Source organism: Alosa alosa, chromosome 8, assembly GCF_017589495.1.
Source record: "Alosa alosa isolate M-15738 ecotype Scorff River chromosome 8, AALO_Geno_1.1, whole genome shotgun sequence".
Lineage (NCBI taxonomy): Eukaryota > Metazoa > Chordata > Actinopteri > Clupeiformes > Clupeidae > Alosa > Alosa alosa.
The window spans coordinates 15,677,787-15,702,911 of record NC_063196.1 but is presented as its reverse complement, the minus strand read 5'-3'; the positions used below and the strand labels follow the sequence as shown (position 1 = coordinate 15,702,911).

At 42.0% G+C, this 25,125-nt stretch overlaps 1 protein-coding gene across 4 annotated transcripts in view; it reads left to right on the top strand.

Moving 5' to 3' along the window:
• The window catches only part of LOC125299457 (adhesion G protein-coupled receptor F5-like), a 68,678-nt gene that overhangs the window by 3,807 nt on the left and 39,746 nt on the right, over positions 1–25,125 (top strand). For 3 of the 4 annotated variants that reach the window (XM_048250739.1, XM_048250736.1, XM_048250735.1), the window contains exons 2-18: positions 1,222–1,307; positions 1,484–1,532; positions 2,304–2,329; positions 2,439–2,460; positions 2,578–2,605; positions 2,806–2,881; positions 2,992–3,150; positions 3,260–3,471; positions 4,734–4,834; positions 5,986–6,098; positions 6,315–6,491; positions 7,049–7,080; positions 7,325–7,413; positions 7,774–7,790; positions 7,914–7,935; positions 8,052–8,079; positions 8,342–8,417. In XM_048250739.1, coding sequence (XP_048106696.1) covers positions 1,222–1,307; positions 1,484–1,532; positions 2,304–2,329; positions 2,439–2,460; positions 2,578–2,605; positions 2,806–2,881; positions 2,992–3,150; positions 3,260–3,471; positions 4,734–4,834; positions 5,986–6,098; positions 6,315–6,491; positions 7,049–7,080; positions 7,325–7,413; positions 7,774–7,790; positions 7,914–7,935; positions 8,052–8,079; positions 8,342–8,417 — 1,313 coding nt within the window. Of the gene's footprint in view, positions 1–1,221; positions 1,308–1,483; positions 1,533–2,303; positions 2,330–2,438; positions 2,461–2,577; positions 2,606–2,805; positions 2,882–2,991; positions 3,151–3,259; positions 3,472–4,733; positions 4,835–5,985; positions 6,099–6,314; positions 6,492–7,048; positions 7,081–7,324; positions 7,414–7,773; positions 7,791–7,913; positions 7,936–8,051; positions 8,080–8,341; positions 8,418–25,125 lie in introns of those variants that run through there. The other variant, XM_048250737.1, reaches the window with a different exon arrangement.

The window sequence follows — 25,125 nt, the reverse complement described above, 5'->3', positions numbered from 1 at the left end:
TGCACAGTTTACAGTTTACAATCAATTGCATAAAGACTCCATATCATAATAGAAAAAGACATCAATTGTTGAGTTCTCTCCACCAGATTGTGTCTAATGTGAGCCCTAAATCCAGCAGGAACACACATACACATACACACACTGATAAGGCAGTATTTATTTATTTATTTATTTTAAGTTTAATTACACAGGGAACAAGATGTAGGTTTAAATAGCCCATTTTCCTCACATTCAGGCCATTCAGGAGGCAGAGCGTCTTAGAATTGACCCCCAACCTGGCCCTATGCCTGATGCTGAAGAACCTGTTTGATGCCCTCTGTCTCAGCCTGAACCTGAGGTTCTAGCTAACCCTGAAGTTTAGTTTATGGCTAAACCCTTGGTTGACATGGTGAGATGCTGTCAATGAGCCTGGAGCTCAGTACCTACCATCACAAATATTGTCAATAATTGTTTTATCTCTCACAGATGAGTCAATCTAGATATGACGATCAAGTCTCACTCTTATTCTGTGAACTATCTCCCAATCTATATGAGAGGCACTGGCAGAGAGTTTGGAACTGGAGAGAGAATGAGTGTTCCATTAGTGTTATGAAGTTCTACAAGGCTCCTGGATGCAACCGTGGTCTCACCACACTGGCTGCATAAGTGGTTGTGATTGGTTCCTGGGGTTTTGGTGATTTGGAAATCAGCTTCAATGGAACTCCAATGAGACCTCCAATCTCGTCTCCAGATTCAAATTTGCTTATTGAGAGGCTAGATACACTGATTGGGTACTTAAGGTCATGGGATCAAGGTCACATTGGTTTCTACACAGTGTGTGCACAATATCTCCCAAGTGGCTTGACAGAACTACATCAAACATTCCAGTTAATCACTTCAAAGGCTAGATGTGCTGATTAGGCACTCAGGGTCAGATGTACTAATGCTTTTGCGCCCACTTCAGGCGTATTTGTTTCACAACATGTTTGTAAACATGGCGAGGTATGTACAAACAGGCCCCACTGAGGTAAAAGTGCAGACGGTCTGTCACGGGAGCTGAGAATGGCAAATTGTGCCATGTCATGCATATGCATTCATAGGAGAGTTAGGGAAAAGTAGGAGTTTTGTGTAAAAACATGGGAGAAGAAGCATAAAATGTGCCTAATTAGGTATTCCCCTGTATGTGCGAAAACTGTGAAAACAGTCTTCTCTGTTTTCTGTGTTTCTGTTAAATGTCAACAGGCATGGCAGTTCCAAACTCGGTCATCATCATAATTATCTGCTGTGGTATGGTAACAGGCGCATTCAACCAAACCCCTACATTTCGGGTAAATGAGACATTTTTGTATTTGTTAAGTGAAATCTATTTATTTAAGTTGCAAAGTAATGTTATCTAGAGAGGATGTCTAGTCACTAGAAGGCAACATACCATATGTTTTGTATAATTTCAAGCAATTCTGAAAATGTAATATTGATCCATAATCATATAATTTTTCTTCAATAGCTCACAAACAAACATGAAAGCCACCCCCACCTTAGAGTGAAAAGAACAGGCAAGTAGATTGACTTTTTTGGGACAGATTTCTGTTACACAAGGTAAGCTGTCATAAGGATAAAAGCCAACAACTGTCCTAGCAAGCTCAATATCATCTAGGCTGTGTGCGTGAGTTCTTTGAACAGTGGCAGCACGCTGGCATGGGAGGCAGGGCCAGACGTTGATAACACGCTGGGCCGTGCTCACCAGCATGAAGCTGAAAGCACATAGGGGACATGTTCGGTCAATGTAGGCATGCAACATTCTCACTGGAGAGTTTGTATAACCATATCTCCTGCTGGGAGATGGCCTTTGACCTTTGAATCACCTACAGTACAGCAAACTTAATGTAAGCAAGTTTGACAAATAGGGCCATTAGGTCACTCACATGTTCGACCGATGTCAGAGCAGGCAAAAGCGCCATTTTTAGGGACAGCATCTCAAACTCAATATCGCCTTGGTGACAGGTGCCACAACAGATGCGAGGCCTTCCTGAACTCTCTTAGAATTTCAGGCCAGAAATGTGGCCAAAGAATGATACCCAGATTGCCCATGCCTTCAGCCAGCCCTGCCCATTGGTTAACATTATGTGATCTCGATGGAAAGAGAAACTTCAGTACACACCAAACACAATCCCATAAACGATGATAACTGATTTTATAACGGATTATTGTTATTATTCCTATTTTCAGAGGTGATTTATTTAGACCTAAGCACAAAAACAAGTCAATACAAAACCTATTTATTTAGATATTTTAATGGGCACATTGTCATGTTTTCCTTTTTTCAGAGTCCCCAGTTTCTCTTCCAGTTCAGGTGAGAATTACCTGTTTTATGTTCAACAAATAGCATATTTGCAATGTTACTTTCACGTGTTCACATGTACAGCATTTTTCACTTGACTGTGTAATCTTTTCATGTTTAGTGTCCAACAACACAAGTCAATGGTATGTTTCTTGTACAAAAGAATAAGACATGATTTTGAGAATTTTAGTTATCTCCAGTGCCATATCAGTAACTTAGTAAGTTTCTCTACTTAATGTCTCTTTCTTTGTCTGCCATAGCGAGCAGAATTTGTGAAGGTGTTAATAGGTAAGTAATATGGCCTAACAAGTGCGGAAAGGGAAGCACTGACAGAATGGACACTTTGTGCAAATTGGGGACAAATGTCATTATGATGGAAAACTTAAATTCTGAAGTGTAGCATTTCATATTTTAGAGAGAAGGGTGATAATGCATGACATATTCATTTGTAATTTGCAATGTTTTAATCATTTTTATAATCTTTACAGCACTGCCCTGCAATTGTATTTGGCAAATGGACAGGTCCCTTGTAACTTCACTCTGGAGCATTATGCCTGTGCAGAGGTACAGGCACATTCAGATGAATTCAATAAAATATTAGCTTTTTAGGAAAATGCTTTGAAAGTGAAACTTTGTTTTTGTGGAATACTGTTTATGTTTCTGCAAACACACAGCTCTCAGAATTCTTTGCAGAGCAACTGGCCCAACTCCTGTTGTGTGATCTGTCCAGCAACATGAGCCACTCCAGGGAGATTTGGAAGCTCCTCTTCACCAAGACCTCGGTTGGCTATGGATATCTCAGTAGCCTCTACTACTACATGGTCCCCAGCTTGGTATTGTGGGCATTTAATACTTGTTTTGATACTGCCACACTTCAGGTTATATGTATGATTTGCTCAAGATCACTGTGATAATTTCTCTTTTAATTTCCACTCCTTACAGCCTCTGATAGTCATGAGTCCATCTGTGACTCATGTCCTGGACGTCCTTGGGGAGCTCCATTTGAACTTGATCAGTGACCTGCAATGGAAAGACATCAGTTTAATATCCATTATATTTGGTCAAAGCCTGCGTCCATTTTTACCTTCAGCCTCTGCAAGCCTTCTGCAGTGTGTCAGCAGCAAGAACCTTACGTGTCAAACTTACCAGCACATGTATGTGATGTATTGATACACATGATACACGCAACAACGTGGCATGATACATTGTGATGCACTGCCTGTGCAGTATTCATTTATTCCGATATTATGTATCACTGAAATTAGGGCCTTGGTACCTACGAAATTACAGCTGTGGGGATGTCCTTTACCAACTCCACTCCCACTCGTGTCATATTGCTTAGTATAACAGATATGATATGATGTATGACATGATATGAACAGATATTGCACATTATTATACATTCTAAAACTGATAGTTCCGGTGCTTGATTGTGATTGGCTGAATCACGTTTCATGCCGTTGTAAAATGCAGCATAAACATACACCTTGACCGCATTTCGTTCTATATTACTACGCTACCATAACTTTGATACAAAAGTTTAAGTAGCTGCGTCTTGATGTTGCTTGGCAACCATTCAGATAGAGGAAATATATTTATTGGCGGAAGAATGATTATCTAGGAATAACTCGTTATATTTCTAGTTGCTGTGCCTTTACTTTATGAAACTTTGCCAGGTATTTATAGTAACAGTTTTAGAAAAGCAATAAGCCATTCAAGTCCGTAGGTTACACTGATTCTCCGCTGGCGTGTTGTGCCTAACAACACCCCTTAGCTGTTGTAGAATCAGTGTAACCTATGGCCTCTCAGGACTTATTGCTTAAGTATATTGCAAAGCATTACAATCGTAGGGCAGACACAGTTTTCTGTGAATATCTCAAGAACCGTACAGTTTAGGAGGACCATTTTTTTTTGTATGTTGATCTCAAGGAGCCATGTCAACCCATTCCATAACCACTCATTTCATGTATAGCGCCACCTAGTTAAACACAAAAAAGTAAAAATGAGGTGTTGTAATCCCAGGTATCTGTGACCTAACATAGTAAAAACTGCACGAAATTGGAAGGGTAGGATCATTATGACACCCTCTGAATGCATGCCAAGTTTCGTGGAATTCCGCTCATGGGGTGCCACACAATAAATTAATTTATAATTTATGTTACTATACACCAACTGGCCTGTAGGTGGCCGGAGACAGTTTTCTGAATATCTCGAGAACCGTAGGGCCTAGGAGGTCCACCTTTTTTTGTATGTTGGTCTTAAGGGGGCATGTCAACCCATCCCATTACCACTTATTTCATGTATAGCGCCACCTAGTTAAAAATTAAAAAGCCAAAAATTACTGGGCGGCGGTCATATTTTGTACCGCTCTGCGGTACATCTAGTTATCACTAATTTAATGTTTTGTCTTCCCCAGTTTGAGTGAGCTGAGTTATGGGTTTGATCATCTGGGAGAACACCAGGCAGAGAGGGTCCTGAGATTCTTCATCATGCCTTTCCTGTTCAGAAACTCAACAGGTGGGAGACTGGATTTCCTTTTTGAGGACTTAAAAAGTGGCGTGTTTGTTTCACATAGATCTATCTTTCTTGAGGTCACCAAGTACTATTGGTATGAAAAAAACCCCCGAGAACAATTGGTTCTACCTAGCTCGAGTTGCTGCAGCTACAGTGCTACACTCTGGGGGCATGAGCATGGGGGCTCATTAACAACACAAGTCTTTTCTATTGTTCAAGCTTGCTGCGTTCTACTTTATATTTTCGGAGTGTCTATTTACACCCCTGGTACGAATAGCCTTGGCCACACAGCTGATCTATTCACACCCTGTGACATAACAACAAAAAGACGTTGCTCACATGCACAAAAAACGTGGCGGACATTCATTTGTTGTGGAAGTAGATAGTGCAGTGGTCAAAGACATGGTTTAGTACGTGGGAGACTGGGGTTGGATTTCTGGGTGATGTGTTTTGGCAGAGTGAGTGCGCACGTGTACCAACGTTTGAACAAGAAATCGGTTCTCAAACGGAAGTTTTGATTGCAACAATTAGCTAGTTCACGCACCAGGGTGTAAATGGCATACATAACAATATAGCCTACACCAGGGTACAAATAGCATCCACTTCTAACTATACATTGATGCAAACAGCATAGCCTACCGTGTCTATTACACAGCTGAGCTATTCACACCTTGTGACATAACAACAAAAACATTTTGCTCGTTTTTTTTTATTACATTGTATGATCAATATGCCAGAGTAAATGCACAGAGGTGCAAATAGCATACACTGATATTTGTACCAGACAGGGTATTAATAGAACACATTGCTGTGTGCACCGGGGTACGGATAACATACATTGATATTTGTACCAGACGGGGTATTAATAGAACACATTGCTGTGTGCGCCGGGGTACGAATAGAATTCACTTCTAATTGCACCAGGGTACGAATAGCATACTCTGCTAATTGTACCAGCGGTGCAAATAGCCTTACCCATATATTTTTCATACTATATGACATGTCATTCACAACGCAAGTATTCTCATTACTGATTTTAAAGGTAAACTTTTTGACAAATGGTATAGGGATATACATTCAGTTGTATATGAGCAGATGAACAATACATTCTATTCTAATACATAATCAAAAATATATTTGTGTTTTATTCTCAGACTCTGGATGTATCTGTAACAACAGCACAGCTTGGCTAATTGACAACTTTGGTCCATTCACTGTCCTTATCCAACTCAAAAGTCTATTTGATCTCAATACGCACTTTGATCCAGTATGCACACATTCTTTTCCCAATCAATCTCTTGTCAATACATAAATAAATAAATCACTAATCATTCATTGTGTCTCATGATCATTGCTAAATCGTGTGTCCCTCTCCTTCTACCCCTACCCCCCTTCTCTTCCTTCATTGTTCTCTCCGTCCTTCCCTCTCTCTCGGTCTCCTCTCCCCCGCATTCTTTCTTTGTCTCTCTATCTCTCTTTGCAGCTGGCAGTGTTGGATCTTCTCAGTCCTAAGCAGAAAGCTGAATTAATGGTTCTGCCCCTCCCTCATCCCCAAGGGAAAGGTGAAGTTGTCACCAGAGTGTTGGATCACCTTCTGAAGTCACCAGTAGAGAGGAATCTTCCAGAAGTTCTAAATCAGACCATCTTGCTGGCAAAACAGGTGAAACATCGCAGTTACTAAAGCCCAATTTATGGTTCTGTGTAGAGTTGATGCCGTTGCCACGCAGAGCCTGTGAGTCACCGTGTGTCCCCCTACATGCCCTACAGCATCACCACACAACTCCTCAAAATTCTAACTTCATGTTGAGGCGACGCTGGTTGCAAGGACCGTCTCTGGCCAGCTCCTATGGAGTTTGTGCCTCTTTTATGAGCGAGCAGTAAAACAATTTGAGCGCAGTTTTAAGCAAGCACACAAATTATATTTTAAGGAAAAATGAAACTCGAGCATAAAGAACTTGTAGTTGAGCAAACAGATATCTATTCTGTGCTCCATAAGCTCGCCCTGTGTGTTGATAGCCAGTATGCTTCAGCAGCCTGCTGTTGGTTATAGCAATAACTTGGTTACAATGACCGGGTTATCCTATTGTACACTCTCGGACTATCTTGATTTCTGAAACATTAACTCTGTTCACTCAAATTAGATTGTTATTCAAATGTATTATGTTGACCTGACTCGTAAAGATCTTCCCTAATATCATGAACCTCTCCTGCCCATAGAATGAAGCACCTTGTGAGTTTTTTCAAGCAATGTAAGTCAACTCAACTTCCTATAGTAACACAGATATGCATTTAAACACTGAGGGCATTTTAAAGGCAATTCCTGCAATGACTCATGTGATTATAAACTTAGAACATTTTGGATACTAATGCCTATAATCCCAAATGTGACTTCTTACAGCATACATATTTCCCCCCACATCCTCACATTAAAATATTGTCACTTGACTTTTGTTTGTTTATTTTTGTTTTGTTTTATTTTTGACATGTCCCAAGGCTGGATGGATCTCTTACTTTAGCACCAGGAACTCAGGAATCCATCATCAGAGGAGCTATGGAACAACTGCTTCTCCTCAGTCCAAATGGTAAACACACACACACACAGACACACACACACACACAGACACACTTGAGTCCTTTAATTTGAATCTATCAATCACATATCTTATAGAAATACAGCTTTGACAATCATGGGGACAGAAAACATTGCCTGTGCCACACAGCAAGACTGCCTATCACAGCTGACACAGAGCAGAATTTTGCCAGCTGTTTGGATTGTCTCTCAGATAGCCCTGCCAGTTGTAGCCCACTGACAGCTAGTGTAAGAACATGCCCCAGGCTGCCAAATACCAATAATACTGAGAAAAGTCTGAAAGGAAAAATAAAAGGTGAATTTTAGCTGTTCACAAACTCATTTTTGTCTTTCTTTTTTTCTGCCTGTACAGATTGCCTAGTGTCTAAGGTGAGTTTACTTTTTAATAAGATAATTACACTTCATGCATAGTCAGTTTATGTAACTTTCATGTTTGTGTGCATAATTTCATATATTGTACATCATTTACATTTCGCTTCATTTCTTGTTTAGTGTCTTAGAACACCAATCAATGGTAAGTGTAACCAAACTAATAGTTGGTTTTAGGTTATTCAACTTGCTTGAGCAATGAATTGTTATCACCTGCTTAAATCTTCCATTTCTTAACCTAACTTTCTTTTTCTTCTGTAGAGAGCCAAATATGTGATGGAGTAAACAGGTAGAGACCACAAGGCCAACTCAGATTAAATAAAAAAGAAGGTCTGACAAAACTAAAACGTTAGAGGGCTTTTCAGTAGGCAGACACTATAATGATTGAAAATAGTACTGTAGTTCTAAATTTTGAAGTGCCATGTTTTGGTGTGTGTGTTTGTGTGTGTGTGTGTGTGTGTTGGGCACGCAAACCTCAGTTTAAGTCATTCAATCTGACCTCTGCCATGTCTGCTACACCCCTGAGCATGATCTTGTTTTCATCTCAACAGCACTGCCCTGCAGTCAAATCTGGTGGCTGGACTGGGCCTCTGCAACATCAATCTGGAGCATTATGCCTGTGCACAAGTGAGATAAATTAAAGTTTCCAGAGTAACTTTGATGCAAATAAACTAGTCACATACATACATGCACATGGAGTATCTTATGGCAAGCCGATTGAGCATTTATTCTGATATCTTGATATCAGGCATAATTGTCATGTACATGTAAGCCATTTTTGTCAACTACTTAACTAGTGAGCCATGTTTGTGTGAACTAGTTTACTAGTGAGGGCCAAAACATGCACACTAGTTAACTAGTGGGAGCCAAAAGGCTCACTAGTTAACTAGTGAACACATTTTAGCTTCACTAGTTAACTAGTGAGAACCAGAAATGCCCACTAGTTAACTAGTAAAGGCCAAAATGCATACCAGTCAGCTAGTTGAAGGCGTTTGGGTGTCACTAGCCAAAAATGTGAAGGCAAAACACCTCACTAGTTAACTAGTTGCAGTAGGTCAATGTCACTAGTTAACTAGTGAAGCATAAATGGCTGACTAGCTAGCTAGGTGATGGCAGTAGGCTCACTAGTTAACTAGTTGATGCATTATTTGTCCAAACTAGTTAACTAGTGAGGTCATACATGTATACTAGTAAACTAGTTCAAGACAAAATTCACACTAATCAACTAGTGGCGCAGAATTCAAATTAGGAGGCAGAGAATTCCGGAAATTGAGGCTTTCTATTGGCTCCCTATGTCCAAATAGAACATGACAACCAATCACAGTGCAGAATTTCACAAAATCCCACCCACAACATTTGCATGTGGCACACAAGTTAACATGCTGGCCAAAGGAACTAACTAGTGGCTTCAGTGTGACACTTACATGTAAACTAGTGAAGGCAGAACTGCCCACTAGTTAACTAGTAAGGTCTAAAAAGTGTCACTAGTTTACTAGTGTGCCCCAAAATGCCCACTAGTTAACTAGTGAAGGCCATTTCAGCCCCACTAGTTAACTAGTGAGATGCCAAAATGGTCACTTGTTAACATGTAAAGGCCAAAATACCCACTAGTTAACTAGTGGCATGCATATTTTGTTCACTAGTTAACTAGTTACACCTAAAAACACAAACAAGCTGACTGTTTTTGTCCACTAGTTAACTAGTGGAACAATTTAAGTCTCAGTTTGCATGTGTGGCAGTGAATCAGCTCACTAGTTAACTAGTGCGCACAAGACACACACTAGTGGCTGTTTTTGGAGCTATCTAGTTCACTAGTAATGCAAAAGGTACTGTTTCTAGTTAACTAGTGACACACTGGCCTTCACTAGTTAACTAGTTGACATGTTTGGCCTTACTAGTTTACTAGTAATGGAACAGGACATGCTCACTAGTTAACTAGTGAGCATATCTGCATTATTAATGCCTTTCACTAGCTTATAGAGGGCATTTTGAGCCTTACATGTGAGCTAGTGAAGACAAAACACTGTCCATAATGAACTAGCAGGAGAAAAATGCTAGTATAACTAGTGGAATTTGAATAAATACGGCTGGCATTTTGTGCAACTAGTTAACTAGTGGGGCATAACATTGGCCACTAGTTAACTAGTGCGCAATGTCACACTTGCATGCAAATGAAGAAGGTGGAACAAGGATTTTGATTGGTCCATTTAGGACTCAGAAACCTAGAAAACATGTCTGACTTCGTCCAGGCTGTTCTAAGAGCAAACTTTTATAAACTAAGATCGTTTGAGCATAAAAATATGTTTTGATAACATGTCTAGTGACAAAATGGTGGTGTATTGCTGTAATCTTCGTTCAGTTAATGTCTACAATCTTTAGTTTTTCAGTTATTAGTCTGAAAATCGCGATAAAACTGGAGGTATTTGTATATGGTTGCCTAGCAACAAAACGTTTCAGTAACATGAACATTGATGATAGCATTGCTGATGTGGCAAGACTAGCTCAAGTGGTTAAGCAGCAGGAGATCATGTGGGAGACCAGAGTTCAATTCCTTAGAAGTGCATGAAGTTTTTTTCTTGAGCTTTTAATTACTTTTGAAACCATGTGCAGTTAATGTGTGCAGTTAATGTGTACAATATTTTGTTTTTCAGTTATTAATCAGAAAAGCGCGACTGAGTGGATTCATATCTGTCTGTGGTTGCCTAGCAACAATAAACAAAGAATAATATTAAAATCGATCCTTTGAATCTTTGATGTGGATCACTAAGAGCTCACTTGTTAAAGCATGGGGTTTCCCTGTTATGATTAAAAAACATTTTGACAGAATATGAGATACTGCAGGCTCTGCTTTACTATCTATACCAGGGGTCTCAAACACCCGGCCCGCGTCCGGCCCAATTCCGGCCCGCGACGTATGTCAAAACTAGATGTACTGCATAGCGGTACAAAATATGACCGCCGCTCAGTCCTGTACATCCGTTCCGCGAAAATAAATCACACTTCAATTTGTCTCCATATTTTACTCCATCCCCCACTCTTGAAACTTTTGTGTATGCTTGTTTGGCATGCCTGAGTGTGTGAATGCGGCTGCACAGAAAGTAGCCTACTGGTGCTGAAAAGGTGAATAGATTGTAGAATAGCCAAAGAAGATGTAGCATTGTTATAAAACCTTTAAAATCTCTAAACAATCACAAGTAGGGCAGTTCATCACAGTTCATCCATTGCAACTGGATTGATGAAAGGTCACTTACACCTGTAGGCTACATTGTATTTGGGAAAAACAAAAGGTATCAGCATAATGTTATTTATTTATTTATTTTTATGTATTTATAAACAAAAACATCTCTGTCAGTTCCATGCCGTTTTCAACAGCTATCAAAACAAAGGTCATTTTGGATGGATGGATTTTTTTGTGAATGTTTCTTCTTCTACATAAGATTTTAGTCATCTTTAGTTCATGTAATACTTTATTGTCAATGCACAAATTAAGTAACAGTAGTCTGAAACGTTATTGTTAATGCACAAATTAAGTAACAGTAGCCTAGTCTGAAACGAAATGCTGTTTTACATCTAACCAGTGGTGCAAATAACTGACATGTCCAAATGGGCCTTGATGAAATGCGTCGCTAGACTGTTCATACACATTTTAACGGGCCAAAGTTGAAGAGCTTTTGTCCGTTATTGTTTGTGCAAATATAGGCTGATTCATGTTCCCTTGCATTGTGTAACTGAGGTCCATGGCTAGTCTGGCTTTCATCAGACCAAGCTCAATCTTTTAAGAAATCAAAAAATAAATAGCGGGCAGATCAGGCTGGGTTCACCCAGCCTAGTCCATAGGCACCCGATATTGTTTAATTTTCCGATTGACATATACACGCTCTGGCTATTCTAAATGCAAAAATGCATCAGGGAGTTATGATAAAACGGTAACTAACAAACTAGATCCTAATAGAAAGCTGTTAGCTTCCCTAAGCTACAGGTAGGATTATAAGGTAGGCCTATTTACAACATAAATTGTCAATAGGCTATGCTGGCGACACAAATAAAATCTCCTTTGAAACCAATGGTTTACGCCTTTACAGTATCAAGCTGGACTTAAACTGTCATATCGTGGCGAAAAGTTGTAATAACATTCACGCAGCTCCATGAGTCAAGGAAAGCGAATGAAGTAGCCACTTCTAAATGGGACCCACTACACAGTAGCTTCAGGTGTGTTGCTAAAGCAGCCATAATGAAATGAAGGTGTCATTGTTTGGATACTTCACACACACGTGCTTTTTAATTTCACAGACTACAACTACCAAGCTGTAATCAAAGCACATCGATTCCCCTCTCACACCCTGCACGCACTTAAAACAAAATAAACAGGCGCCTCAGTCTCACGATGTATAGGCAAAACTGTATCAGACCGGTGTAACGTTGGTAAATCTTCCATTGCACAGAATGATTTTGTAGCACATGCAATAAATGACAGTCGAAAGATACAAACAGTGCTGCTATCAATTTGCTTGGTATAACCGCATTTATAGTTTTCTACAAATGCAATCAATCAAATGCCTCCATCACTCAACCAACGCTAACGGTAACATTACCTAGGTCCTTATTGATATTACAAGATTAACGTACCTGCAGTAAAAACCAAGCATGTCCGATAAACATCCTCAGATTTATTTCGGCTTCAAGAAGAAATGGGAATTACACTTCATGTGAACATCGTCCTATCCTTATTAGATGTTCGCTACGGTAAATTACAGTCCTTGTAGGAAGCGTCCATTGTTTTTTCCATCCCACTTTTAACTTCCAACAAAATTACGTCTCACTGCAACGATGCGCCATCTAGTGGACAAACGACTACTTATCGCCAATACTGAAAATGCAGCCATGATGATGATGAATATTTATTTTGGCTTTCTTTTAATCCTACTGAATTTGTAATTATGTATCGGCCGTTCTAATACCGATAGTATGTGGGTGCCTGTGTGTGTGCATGTGTATATGTGTGCACCGCCATTTACAGGCCAATGAGTGTACAGTCACTAAATGTACACTCATGGTGGTGGTGGTCCCCGGGGACGAAATGAAATTTTTCCGTAAAAGTCTAGTGGGGCTACATACCCACCAAATTTCATGTACCCCGGTGGTTCGGTGTCCCGGGTATCAATGACCAAAAATTCAGGGAGTAGATGACGGGAAAAAATTCTTGAAATGTGCGCGGTACAAATTTATGTTTATGTGTGTGGGTGTGTGTGTGTGTGTGTGTGTATGCGTGCTTGTGTGTTTTGCCTGCGATGTGTGTTTGTGCATGTGCATGCATGCGTACATATGTCTACTGTGTGAGTATGTGTCATACGTATGATTACTGTAAATGTATGTGTGTGCATGTGTATCTGTTTATGCACATGTGTGCACATGGAATGGGTTAACATGACCCCTGGAGGCAAACATAAAAAAAAAATTGGTCATCCTAGGCCCTACAGTTCTCAAGATATTCACAGAGAACTGTGTCTGCCTTACCCTCCTTTCGGGGGTCCAGTCCAGCTGGGGCTACAGATCAAAACGAAGAATGACGGTTCCATGCTATCCTTGTGGGGGTACATGCCCACCAAGTTTTGTGTACCCGGTCTTTCAGTGTCCCGGGAATCATTGACGGAAATTTGGGCATGCGAAAAAAAAAAAAAAAAAAAAAAAAAAAAAAAAAAAAAAAAAATCTGACTAAACCTATATGACAACCGCCGCTGCGCGGCGGTCATAATAATAATGTAATCCGCCCTTGAGGCTATTTCTAATTGCGACAAACAACGATACTGATTAAAATAGACGATAGATACAAGTACGGTGACAAATCTTATTTGTAGCCTACTCTGCTCCACTATGTGCTAGACATCCAGAGCTTGATTCAAACCCAAAATCGCTGCGCAAAGTTTTCAGGAATTACTTGTATTACACGCGAGAAACACAAAGACGTGCATTTGTAATGACGCGGAAGCGATGCAGGCCATAGTTTTGCACAAATTGAAGCAGAAATAGGCCTACACTTAATGTTGAAAACGCTCACGTGTGATGAAGTCTTAGGTAGGCTATGTTATTCACCTATTCTGATTCTGAAGGAGAATATCCTTTTGGAGATTATGATCGATTGTCTATTGACAGTGATAGTCACAGTCGTCTGTGAATGGAGGTGCGCCTTTTTGTGTATCTGACGGTGTCCACTAAGCATACCATGCTTATTTCGACCCTCTGCCCAACATAGCTTGGAGGTTGCAGTGGTAATCGTGATGAAAGTGTCCGTAATGGACGTGGTACAGACAGCAGGGCTAGTAGAAATAGAACTACAAAGTCACCCGCAATATGATGCGAACTTCTGGGTACTCAGATTACCCGCGATAGGAACTGATTTGATCAGAATACTTTATTGTAGGCCTTGTGGTTTAGTAATACATCACTAAACCATATACATCTTAGGTGTTGGTATACATCTTAGGTGTTTTCCTGTTAATTTGTTATGTGGGTAATATGAAAAAAAGGAAAGTAAACCTGCTCAAATATGTTCATCCAGTATTTACTGAAAGGTGCATAATTTGAGGTGCTTGCCATCCAGTGATGGGTACATTTACCCCCTTCATAAACTTTTGTTTATACTTAAAGATTTTTACATTTACAGTAGGACGTTATCTCTGACCACTTTCAAGCCATGGCCTTTTGAAATTTTGATATAAAAATCCAAAGGTGTTGCTTTCTTAACCCTGACGCCTAGTTTGCCAGGTTTAAAAAAGTTATGAGAGGAAAATATTTTTATTTGATGTGAAACACACACATACCCGTTTTTATGCTTTTTGTTTGTTTTATAGCCTAATTTGTATTAATATTTATGTTATCATTATTTTATTTATAAGCTTAGGTTGCTAGCACAGGTGTCTAAAACTAGATAAAAACACTTGCACTTTCTGTTTGCAGTTTTGTGTGGTATTTGAAAAAAAGAACATTGCATTTTCAGAAATAGCCGGCCCTCCAATCAGATGAAGTTGGCAGAAGTGGCCCCCAGCTCATTTGAGTTTGAGACCCCTGATCTATACTGAAGTACCGTTGCAGAGCAGTGTGTCACTTTAGCCACTAGGGGCACCCATCAGGACCTGATCGCGAGGCTATGAACAGTAAATTTACATATAGACTGGGTGGGATTCTTACATAATACCCAATAGGAGTCTTCTACCCACCCTCTCATTAGAATTTGCATAATAGCCGTTTCAGGCACTAGTTAACTAGTGAGCTGCTTCACTGCCACACATGCAATCTAGTGAGACTTAAATTGTTCCACTAGTTAACTAGTGGACAAAAACGGTCAGCTTGTTTCTCTTTTTAGGTGTAACTAGTTAACTAGTGAACAAAATATGCATGCCACTAGTTAACTAGTAAGGCCTACAACACCCTCATTAGTAAACTAGAGGGTATTTTTGCCTTTACATGTTAACAAGTGACCATTTTGGCATCTCACTAGTTAACTAGTGGGGCTGAAATAGCCTTCACTAGTTAACTAGTGGGCGTTTTGGAGCACACTAGTAAACTAGTGACACTTTTTGCACCTCACTAGTTAGCTAGTCGACTGGAAATTGCCATCACTAGTTTACTAGTGGGTGTTTTGGTGCACACTAGTAAACTAGTGACACTTTTTAGACCTCACTAGTTAACTAGTGGGCATTTGTGTCTTCACTAGCCCTTAGAACCCTAAGCTGTTTTTAGGGCATTTTCACTACCCTTATTCATAAGGATTTATTCTGGTCATTGTAAGTGCCACACACACATATTATATATTGTTTTTTTTCAGCAGAGTCTAGGCTACCCAGATCTGCCATCATTTCATGTATTAGTACTAGCATTGATTTTGATTTTTAAAGAATTAAAATATAAAAATCATATTATAAAAATTCTTATATTTGGACCTGTATCTCACCACAGCAAGCTCATAGCTCTACATGCATTTCATGTGTGTGTAGGGCAGACTGTCCTGAATCGGGCAATATAATTGCCATGTTGGAGGGATACTCTGGGGCTGAGCAATTTACAGAAATATGTGGTGTGTGATTTACAGAAATAAATGCCATTTTTTAGTTAGCGGTGAAAAATGACCATTCTGCGCTCCATATCTGTGACACGAACTGATCTGACCTGACTTGACCCAAGTTTGCCGGTTAGCATGTGTGACTATGGTGTATGCACTCATGATGATTCTCAACTTTTTACTGCATTGCCATGAACAAAGTAAAGGTAAAAAAGGTGTTTCTTTGTTGAACAAATTGGGATGCAATGTGAGCCTTGAATTGGATGCCATGCAGGAATTTGCTAGGATCTCAAAACCGGATTATTAACATGTTTTGCCATAGAGAAACAAATGATGGCGTTGGATTATAAACATGCTTTACCACTTCGTCTGTTTTATAACCCAGAAGGATGTTATATTGGTATATCAAATGATAGCTCTGTGTCTCCTCTTCCATCTGACATACGTGGCATATCTATCCGATCACGGGTCCGCGAGTAATTCAAACGAGAGTAATGGGTGTGCAGCACATGACGTTAATATTTTGCAGTCACTTCGTCTGTTTTTATAAGCCAGAAAGATCGATATCCATGGTACCAATGGATAGCCCTGTTTCTCCTCTTTCATCTGATATGCTTGCCATATCTATGCGATCTTGGGTTCGCGAGTAATTCAAACGAGAGTAATGGGTGCGCAGGTGAACGCAAAGTATAGACTGTAAATATGATGCAATTTGATTTAATTTCATGATTTTTTTAATTTTCATACTTGATCGTACAGACAAGTGCGTAGTCTCTTTGGAAAGCCCCACTTCTTCTCTGTCATGCAATAAAGGTTTCATCTCGTTGCGATGAACAGTCGCGGAGCAATGTAACAGAGAAGAAAGGGTGTGTTTTTTGACGCACTTTGCGTCAATCGGGTTCTAAGGGCTAGTTAACTAGTGAGCAGTTCTGCCTTCACTAGTTTACATGTAAGTGTCACATTTGTGGTGTTATGTATGTTAACTAGAGCTGCATGATGACATTATCGGCAGGGTCAGAGGTGAGGGGAGTTACCGCCAGAGTTGGGGAAGGTTCACAATAAAGAGACACGTTAACTTACAGTCGGACTCACGGGTTATTTCATAACACGACATGTTGTCAGAAGTCCTGTGAGTACGTGGAGAGAATAGACACTGTTTTGGACGTTTGGGCATCACGAGTTTGGGTCTGAAAGTTTTCTTTATCGCGTTAAAGTGTCGAAAAAAATCACCGGAATGGAGGATGAGCAGGATGTGCAGGATGTTGGCAATAGAGCGGCAGCGGCGGCGGCGGGTGCACAGAGAACAGTTTGGCCGAGTGCAACATTCAACATACAACCACCGGAGAGTTTCGACTTTTCAAGACCGCAAGAGTGGGCCAAATGGATCCGAAGGTTCGAAAGATTTCGCTTGGCAAGTAATCTGAATGCTAGCTCCGAGGAGAATCAGATTAACACTATGATATATTGTATGGGAGATGAGGCGGATGATGTTTTACGTGGATTGACGTTCACACACGGAGCAAGGGGAACATACAGAGCAGTGGCGGAGCTAGGGGGTGGCTTAGGGGGCTTAAGTCCCGAATCTTTTTTCAAAAGCCCCGAATCTTTTTTTAGTGTTTTAAATTCCCGGCAACTCTTATTTCCAATATAACTTCCCCTCGGTTTCTCTATAAATGTCACAAAATGCTCTATTACTGAGGAATTATATCCCTTATTTTCAAAGCCCAATATTGAAAAATAATTTGACTTGCTACACGATCTATGCCAGATCTCTGGGCTATCCGCTATGGTGATTTCAATGGTTAGATTGATTTGTTTAGATCCAGTGAAAATGCTGCCTTGACAACGCTACGTCATGGCTTCGGTGTTCCAAAAAGCCTCTGTCAGAAGTCTGTCACTTTTACAGTCTGTGATAAAACACTTTTTGTACATGTTGTTGAAACGTTATGGATATTAGAAAGTTTTTCAAAAGACCACTCAGCTCCGTTCAAGCAACAGCATCGCCCAGTGAACTGACGGATGGTGTTGTTTCAGGTTGGTGATTTCACGTTAAGAGCTTTCAGTCAGTTAGGCAGGCTAACGTTAGGCTACTTGGCTAGCTCCCTAAATGCTTAACTTTAACGTTAAATGTCCTCGTTCGTCGGCGGAAAAGGCAAATTCAGTACTCTCATAGGCTAGCTAAGCCTACTGCAGAATAAGAAATTCCAGCTCCCAAAACAAAGTGATCCTCGTCTCAGAGTCCTGTATGGGTTCGGGTACCCGCAAATTTTGCTAGAACGGGTGAAAAATATCCAACCGTGTCGGATACGGGTGCGGGTCGGGTCGGACAAGGGGGAAACACGGGTCTAAAGACGGTTTTAAAACAGTCACGTGCAAACGTAAAAATATAGGCCTATGCATATTTTAACACATCCACAAGAATATGTCTGTATTTCAAGTTGATAAAATAATTTAAAATCCATATCAGTTTATTTATGCCCGCGCTTTCCCAGAACTCTCTAGGCCTACTTTCACTTTTAAAAAATCACAACCGCGCGATCTGCCGGCAGTCGTCGAGATGGATCCTGAGGAGTTAAAGAAAAGAATAGCTAGTGGAGATTGTAAAGTTGTCGACAATACCTCATCAAAAATCAAGTCCAGTGTGTGGGAGAAATTTGGAGTTATCTCAGATGAGGAAAACAATATTGTGAAAGGCTTTGCTGCATGCAAAACCTGCCTTAAGGTTTTTGTGTTCGATAGCCGCAAATGGGGAACTTCATCGCTGAGGAAACACGCAGACAACTGTGGTAACAAACCAAGCAGTTCTATCGAACAGTATTTTTCAAAGGGAACAGAACTTAAGGTGCCTCGTAGAGATGATAAGGACACCATAACCAGACTGTCTGTGAACTTTGTATGCAATGATATTAGACCCTTTGAGGCAGTACACGGAGAGGGTTTTTGCATTAGCACAAGGGTTGATAGATGTTGGTGCTCGAGCTGGTGGTGGTGGATGCTAAACAACTACTGCCTGACCCTACTACGGTTTCTCGTGGAGTTAACAAATATGCAGAGGAGATTCGCCAAAAAATAATCCCAGAACTTAAAATGCAGTTGGGGGGGAGTAATGGAGCTGTTACCTTGGACATGTGGACTGACGACTACAGAAAAATCGGCTACCTTTGTGTTACTCTGCACTACATAAACAATAAGTGGGAGCTGATCGAACGAGTGCTCTGTACCTCTGAGTGGGACAGTTCACTGCGTAAAACGGCCGACAACATTAAACCAGCAATCGTCAGCGCATTGCGCAAATTTGGCATTGATGAATTCTACTCCAAACTGGTCTACGTGACAGATAGGGGCGCAAATATAGTTGCGGCCCTGCGTACAGTGACCAGATTGAACTGTGCTGCCCATATTTTCAACACTGTCCTGTACACTACATTCAAACCATCCCAGGAGGATACGTATGGAGAAGAAGTAGCAGCTATGATTGACTCTGCCAAGTCACTGGTGACCTATTTCAAGCAGACCAACCTTCAGGCTCGCCTGAAAAAGACTCTTAAAAACTCTGTAGAGACTCGGTGGAATTCCCTGCATACAATGCTAGAGTCTATCAGCAGTCAATATGAAGACATCCGCACACTTCTGGAAGAGCGAAGGGAAGTTAACCGCCTCACAAACTTGGATGAAGAGGCTCTCTCCGACTTTGTTGCATTCCTGGAGCGATTTAAGGAAGCCACTAAAGCTTTAGAGGCATCGAAAACCCCGACGCTCCATCTAACCATTGTTTGGTATGAGCGCATCAGACGCCATTTGCAAGCTTCTTCAAATGATAGCATGACCATTTCCTCACTGAAGGAGAAATGCCTCAGTATTCTCCAGGACAAGTTCGACATTCATCTTTTACATAGACTTGCAATGTTACTGCATCCTAAACTGAAAAGTTTGAAGCTACTTGCTGACAGTAGTGAAGTGACAAGCGTGCACAGCGAGTTGCGGCGCCTTGTGAAAGGTAGCCAAACTTAACGTTACCTACATCTGCCTATACAATATATAACGTTATTTTGCACTGCAATGTTTGTTTACATTTATCATAGACCTCAAGGATAAGCGTGGAAGTCCTGAACAGCAGTGCCACCGCCCCCCACCGGAGAAGCGAGTTCGAGTGTCGGCGGACACTTTATCAGACGTAGAAGATTCCAGTGACGAGGCCCCGCAATATCAGGACGAAGTGGCTGCTTACATCGATCACAAAACGCCAAAAGATGACCCTTTTGACGTTTTGTCATGGTGGCAAGATCATGCTCGCCTTTTCCCTTATATTGCCCAGATTGCGGAGGTCTATCCCTCGCCATCCCTGCATCCAGCTGCAAGTGAGCCGAGACTTCTCTTGTGCTGGATACGTTATCCAGGAGCGGAGGAGTCAGCTGAAACCATCAACAGTGGACGATGTTCTTTTTTTACACAGCAATTTAAAACACCACGCCACCACAAACAGGATCTAATCCCCTCGGGAAAAGGTACAGGCCAAAATTGCCCTCATTAGATATTGGATCCACGTCTCAGCCCCAATTGTAGGCTATAGTTAAGTAGCCTAATGCACAGGCCGGTTGGTAGCCTAAAATGTTATCACTCAGTGTTTTGGTAGCCATGTTCTTCATATAGCCTATAGGGTAGCCTAGCTCTTTTGACAGCGTAGGCTGTTGTCATTGTGTTAATGGTCGTGTGATAACTTCTGTATGACCTGGCAATAAACATTTTTGTAAGTGTGTCTAAAATTTGGCAGGCTAAACTGATTTTATTTCGGGTGCGGGTCGGGTGTCGGTTCTATTTTAAGCAGGTCGGGTCGGGTGCAGATTTTAATCAGTGCTGCTGTCGGAAAACGGGTCGGATGCAGTTCCAATGACTGCGGGTACGGGCGGGTGCGGATTTACAAAATCGGACCCGTGCAGGACTCTGCCTCGTCTTGTAATAAATTAGGCTACACTGTTTTGAAATGTCAGAAAAACCAAACAGTTATCTACCCATGTCAACTTTTCAGTGTCATATGTTGCACAAAAGAATGTTAACTGTTAGCCTACCTTAAAACCTTGTTGATATCCTATCCACCACCACAGATCTTATAATCCAAGAGTCCACATAAATATAAAAGTCATGTTATGTAGTTTTGGCTGCCTAACTAATTATTAACTAAAAAAAAGTGTGTTAATCATAAGTGTGTTAATCAAGCACCATGCAGTCTGCATTCATAATCTAGGTGCTTGATTTTATGCACCTGTGTAAAGGGACCTGATGAAAACTATGAATAATCTTGCTAAATTACAAAATTAATATAATTTAGAAACGCCTATGTCAAGATGATAATGCATTCCTTCTTAAATACCCTTGTATCCTGATGACTGGCCATACTGTAATTATATCATAATATTATGTATATTATAGTATAAGATATTCTATTTATTTGTCACACAGATGAGATCAGGGAAGAGGAAGAAGGAGAATAGCAATAATAAACAATAATGTCATATCAAACAATAGCCTAATGAAAATAAACAAATACTATAATATGCAAACCATAAGAAACGCTTAATTAACTAAGTACATGCTAAATAGATATGAACAGATATTGCCTCTTGAAAGACCCAAAACTATAATTTTACACAGTGTAGTGCCAGTCAGATACCTTGAATCTGTTGAATGTTAGTTTCACATTTTTTAAGTCTCAATGTGTCCATTAGTGTACACAAAATTCACTAGAAGTCATTATTTAAGGGGTTATTTAAAAAAAAAATTAAATGGGCTAAGCCCCGAATGTTTACAATGTCTGGCTCCGCCCCTGATACAGAGGCGTTCGCGATGCCTTCCAGAACTTTTTTTATTGTTAAGAAGAATGTGATATATGAGCGGGCAAAATTCAACATGCGTGTACAAGGCGAAAACGAAACTGTAGACTCGTTTGTCACGGCCCTCTATGCACTAGCTGAACACTGTGACTATGGACTTCTACATGATGAACTTCCGAGACAGGATTGTCGTGGGGCTGCGCGACATGCGGCTGTCGGAGAGAATGCAGTTGGATAAGGATTTGACACTGGAGTCAGCGATCACAAGAGCGCGACAGAGCGAGGAGGTGAAACGCCAGCAAGTCACGCTGAGAGGCTCTGGGTCAGATGCCGGTGACAGCAAAGCCATCGACAGCGTGTTCAAAGGCAGTGACAAGGCAAAAGATAGAGGTAAACCTGAACATTCTAAAGCACAATTTAGGCCTAAGCAGCATGGCGCTCAGTACAGCAAGGCAAAGAACATCCAGTGTAGTAAATGTGGTGGTTCCTCATCCCATTCAATACGTGACTGTCCTGCCAATGATGTAAAGTGCCACTCATGCGGTAAAAGGGGACACTATCAGAGAGTGTGCACAGCACCAAAGACTGTTAACGAAATAGAAGAGGAGGATGACAATGGAGTGTTTCTCGGCAGTGTCATAGCAAATGGTGAGCCATGGATGGGTAACATAGACATAAACAAAAGACAGGTGCCATTTAAAATTGACACAGGTGCCGATGTTACAGTTTTGCCACACACTGTATTCAAAGAGCTTTTTCATAACTCTCATGCACCTATCCTTGCTGCTGCATCCAAGCCTCTAATGGGACCTGGGAGGAATCCATTGGATGTTGTGGGTGTCACAGACATGCAGCTACGGAGAGGCGACAAAGCGGCTATGGAGGAGGTGTACATCATCAAGCACCTGCACACGGCATTGCTGGGGAGGCCAGCTATCAGCAAACTCAAGCTTGTTGCACGCCTGGACAGCATCAGCATAGAGACACTGAAAACGAGCTATCCAAAGCTGTGCAGTGGTCTGGGAGAGATGCGTCAGCCATACATCATCCGTCTGAAACCAGGCGCGGAGCCATTTTCTCTCAAGACGCCCAGGCGGATTCCACTGCCTTTAATGGACAAAGTGAAGCAAGAGCTGTCACGAATGGAAAGCCTTGGGGTGATCAGCAGGGTGGAGGACCCGACAGACTGGTGCGCCGGCATCGTAGTGGTGCCGAAGAAGATGGGTGCAGTGCGTATATGTGTCGACCTCAAAAAGCTTAACGAGTCGGTGTGTAGAGAGAAGTACATCCTTCCTTCTGTGGAAGAAACATTAGGAAAGCTGGCAGGCGCAGAAATCTTCAGCAAACTGGATTCAAACATGGGGTTCTGGCAAATACCTCTAACTGAAGATTCAGCGAAGTACACCACGTTCATAACACCTTTTGGGTGCTATCACTTCAATAGACTCCCATTCGGAATAGCCTCAGCCCCTGAGCACTTCCAGAACAGAATGGTGACGGAGGTCACAGACGGTCTTCAGGGGGTTGTCTGCCACATGGACGACGTTCTCGTGTGGGGCCGGTCTCAAGAAGAACATGATTGCCGACTGCATACTGTACTGGAGAGGATCCAGAGGGCAGGTATCACATTGAACATCGATAAATGCGACCTGTCGAAGCAAGTGGTGACCTTTTTGGGCCATACAATCTCCAGCAGCGGCATCAGCCCAGATCCGAGGAAGACAGAGGCTGTAATGAAAATGGAGCAGCCCACAAACGTGAGTGAGCTGAGGAGTTTTCTCGGCATCGTCAACCAACTGGGGAAGTTCATCCCACAGCTGGCAGAGAGAGACAAACCTCTGCGAGATCTCCTCTCAAAGAAGAACTGCTGGGTGTGGGGAGTTGATCAAGCCCATGCTTTTCAGAATTTGAAAGAGGCACTCACTAGCCCACCAGTGTTGGCGATTTATGACCCCAACAGGGAGGTTAAAGTTTCGGCAGACGCTTCTTCCTATGGCCTGGGAGGAGTTCTCCTTCAACTGTGGGAGGATATGTGGAAGCCAGTAGCCTATGTGTCACGATCGCTCACACAGACTGAGCAGAGATACGCGCAGGTTAAAAAGGAGGCATTGGGACTGACCTGGGCCTGTGAGAGGTTCAGAAATGTCCTCATTGGCAAACACTTCACGCTAGAAACTGACCACAAACCATTGCTGAGCCTTTTGGGGTCACAAGCATTAGATGCCCTCCCCCCGCGAATCCAGCGATTTCGCATGCGGCTGATGCGCTACTCCTATTCCATTGCTCATGTGCCAGGAAAGTGTCTGGGGACAGCCGACGCACTGTCAAGGGCTCCAGTCAAGAGGGGTGCGACACCAGAGGAAAATGATTTCCTAGAGGACTCTAACATATATGCTGATTCCATCACCGAGAACTTACCTGCAAGGTCGGAGTATCTGGACGAATTGAGAAAGCAGCTGAGGACAGACAGTGTATGTGCAAAGGTGATGCGGCTGTGTGAAGAAGGCTGGCCAGAGCACAGCATTAAGGAATCTCTACTCAAAGCATGCTGGGCGGAATGTGCATTTCTTACCATTCATAAGGGACTCTTATTGAAGGGAACCAGGCTGGTAATCCCCTCAGCTATGAGAAATGATGTTCTGGCCAGACTGCATGTAGGCCACCAGGGCGTGGAAAAGTGCAGAGAGCGTGCTAGACAGTCAGTGTGGTGGCCTGGCCTGAGCCAGCAGCTGAAGGAGCTGGTCCTCAACTGCCGTGCATGCTGCAAAGAAAGGCAGAACAGCAAAGAGCCACTAATTCCATCAAGCTATCCTGACAGACCGTGGCAGAAGCTGGGAGCTGATCTTTTCATGCTGGGAAGCAAGACCTACCTGCTTGTGGTGGATTACGCATCCAGGTTCGTGGAGATTGCTCAGCTCACCCCTTCCAGATCGGCGGATGTCATTGTCCATCTAAAGTCTATCTTCGCACGTCACGGTATTCCCGAGACGCTGGTGACCGACAACGGGCCGCAGTTCTCAGGTATGGCTTTTGCAGCATTTGCAGAGTCATATGGCTTCTGCCATATCACCAGTAGTCCAAAATTCCCACAGAGTAACGGTGAAGCTGAGCGGGCGGTCAAGACCATCAAGGAGCTTCTCAAAAAGGCAGCAGACCCCTACCTTGCTCTGCTGTCATACAGGGCCATGCCACTGCAGAACGGGTACAGCCCAGCCCAACTCTTGATGGGGAGGCGCCTTCGCACAACTGTGCCAACACTTCCGGCATTGCTTGACCCTGCTCTTCCCGACAGCGGAACTGTGGCAGTGAGAGAAAGGGTGAAAAGAACAATAGACGCTCAACACTACAACAGGCGTCATCGCACGCGCAACCTCAATGATCTCCCACCAGGACAAGAGGTGTGGGTAACAGACTAAAGAACACCTGGAACAGTGATCAGCAGCCACAACAC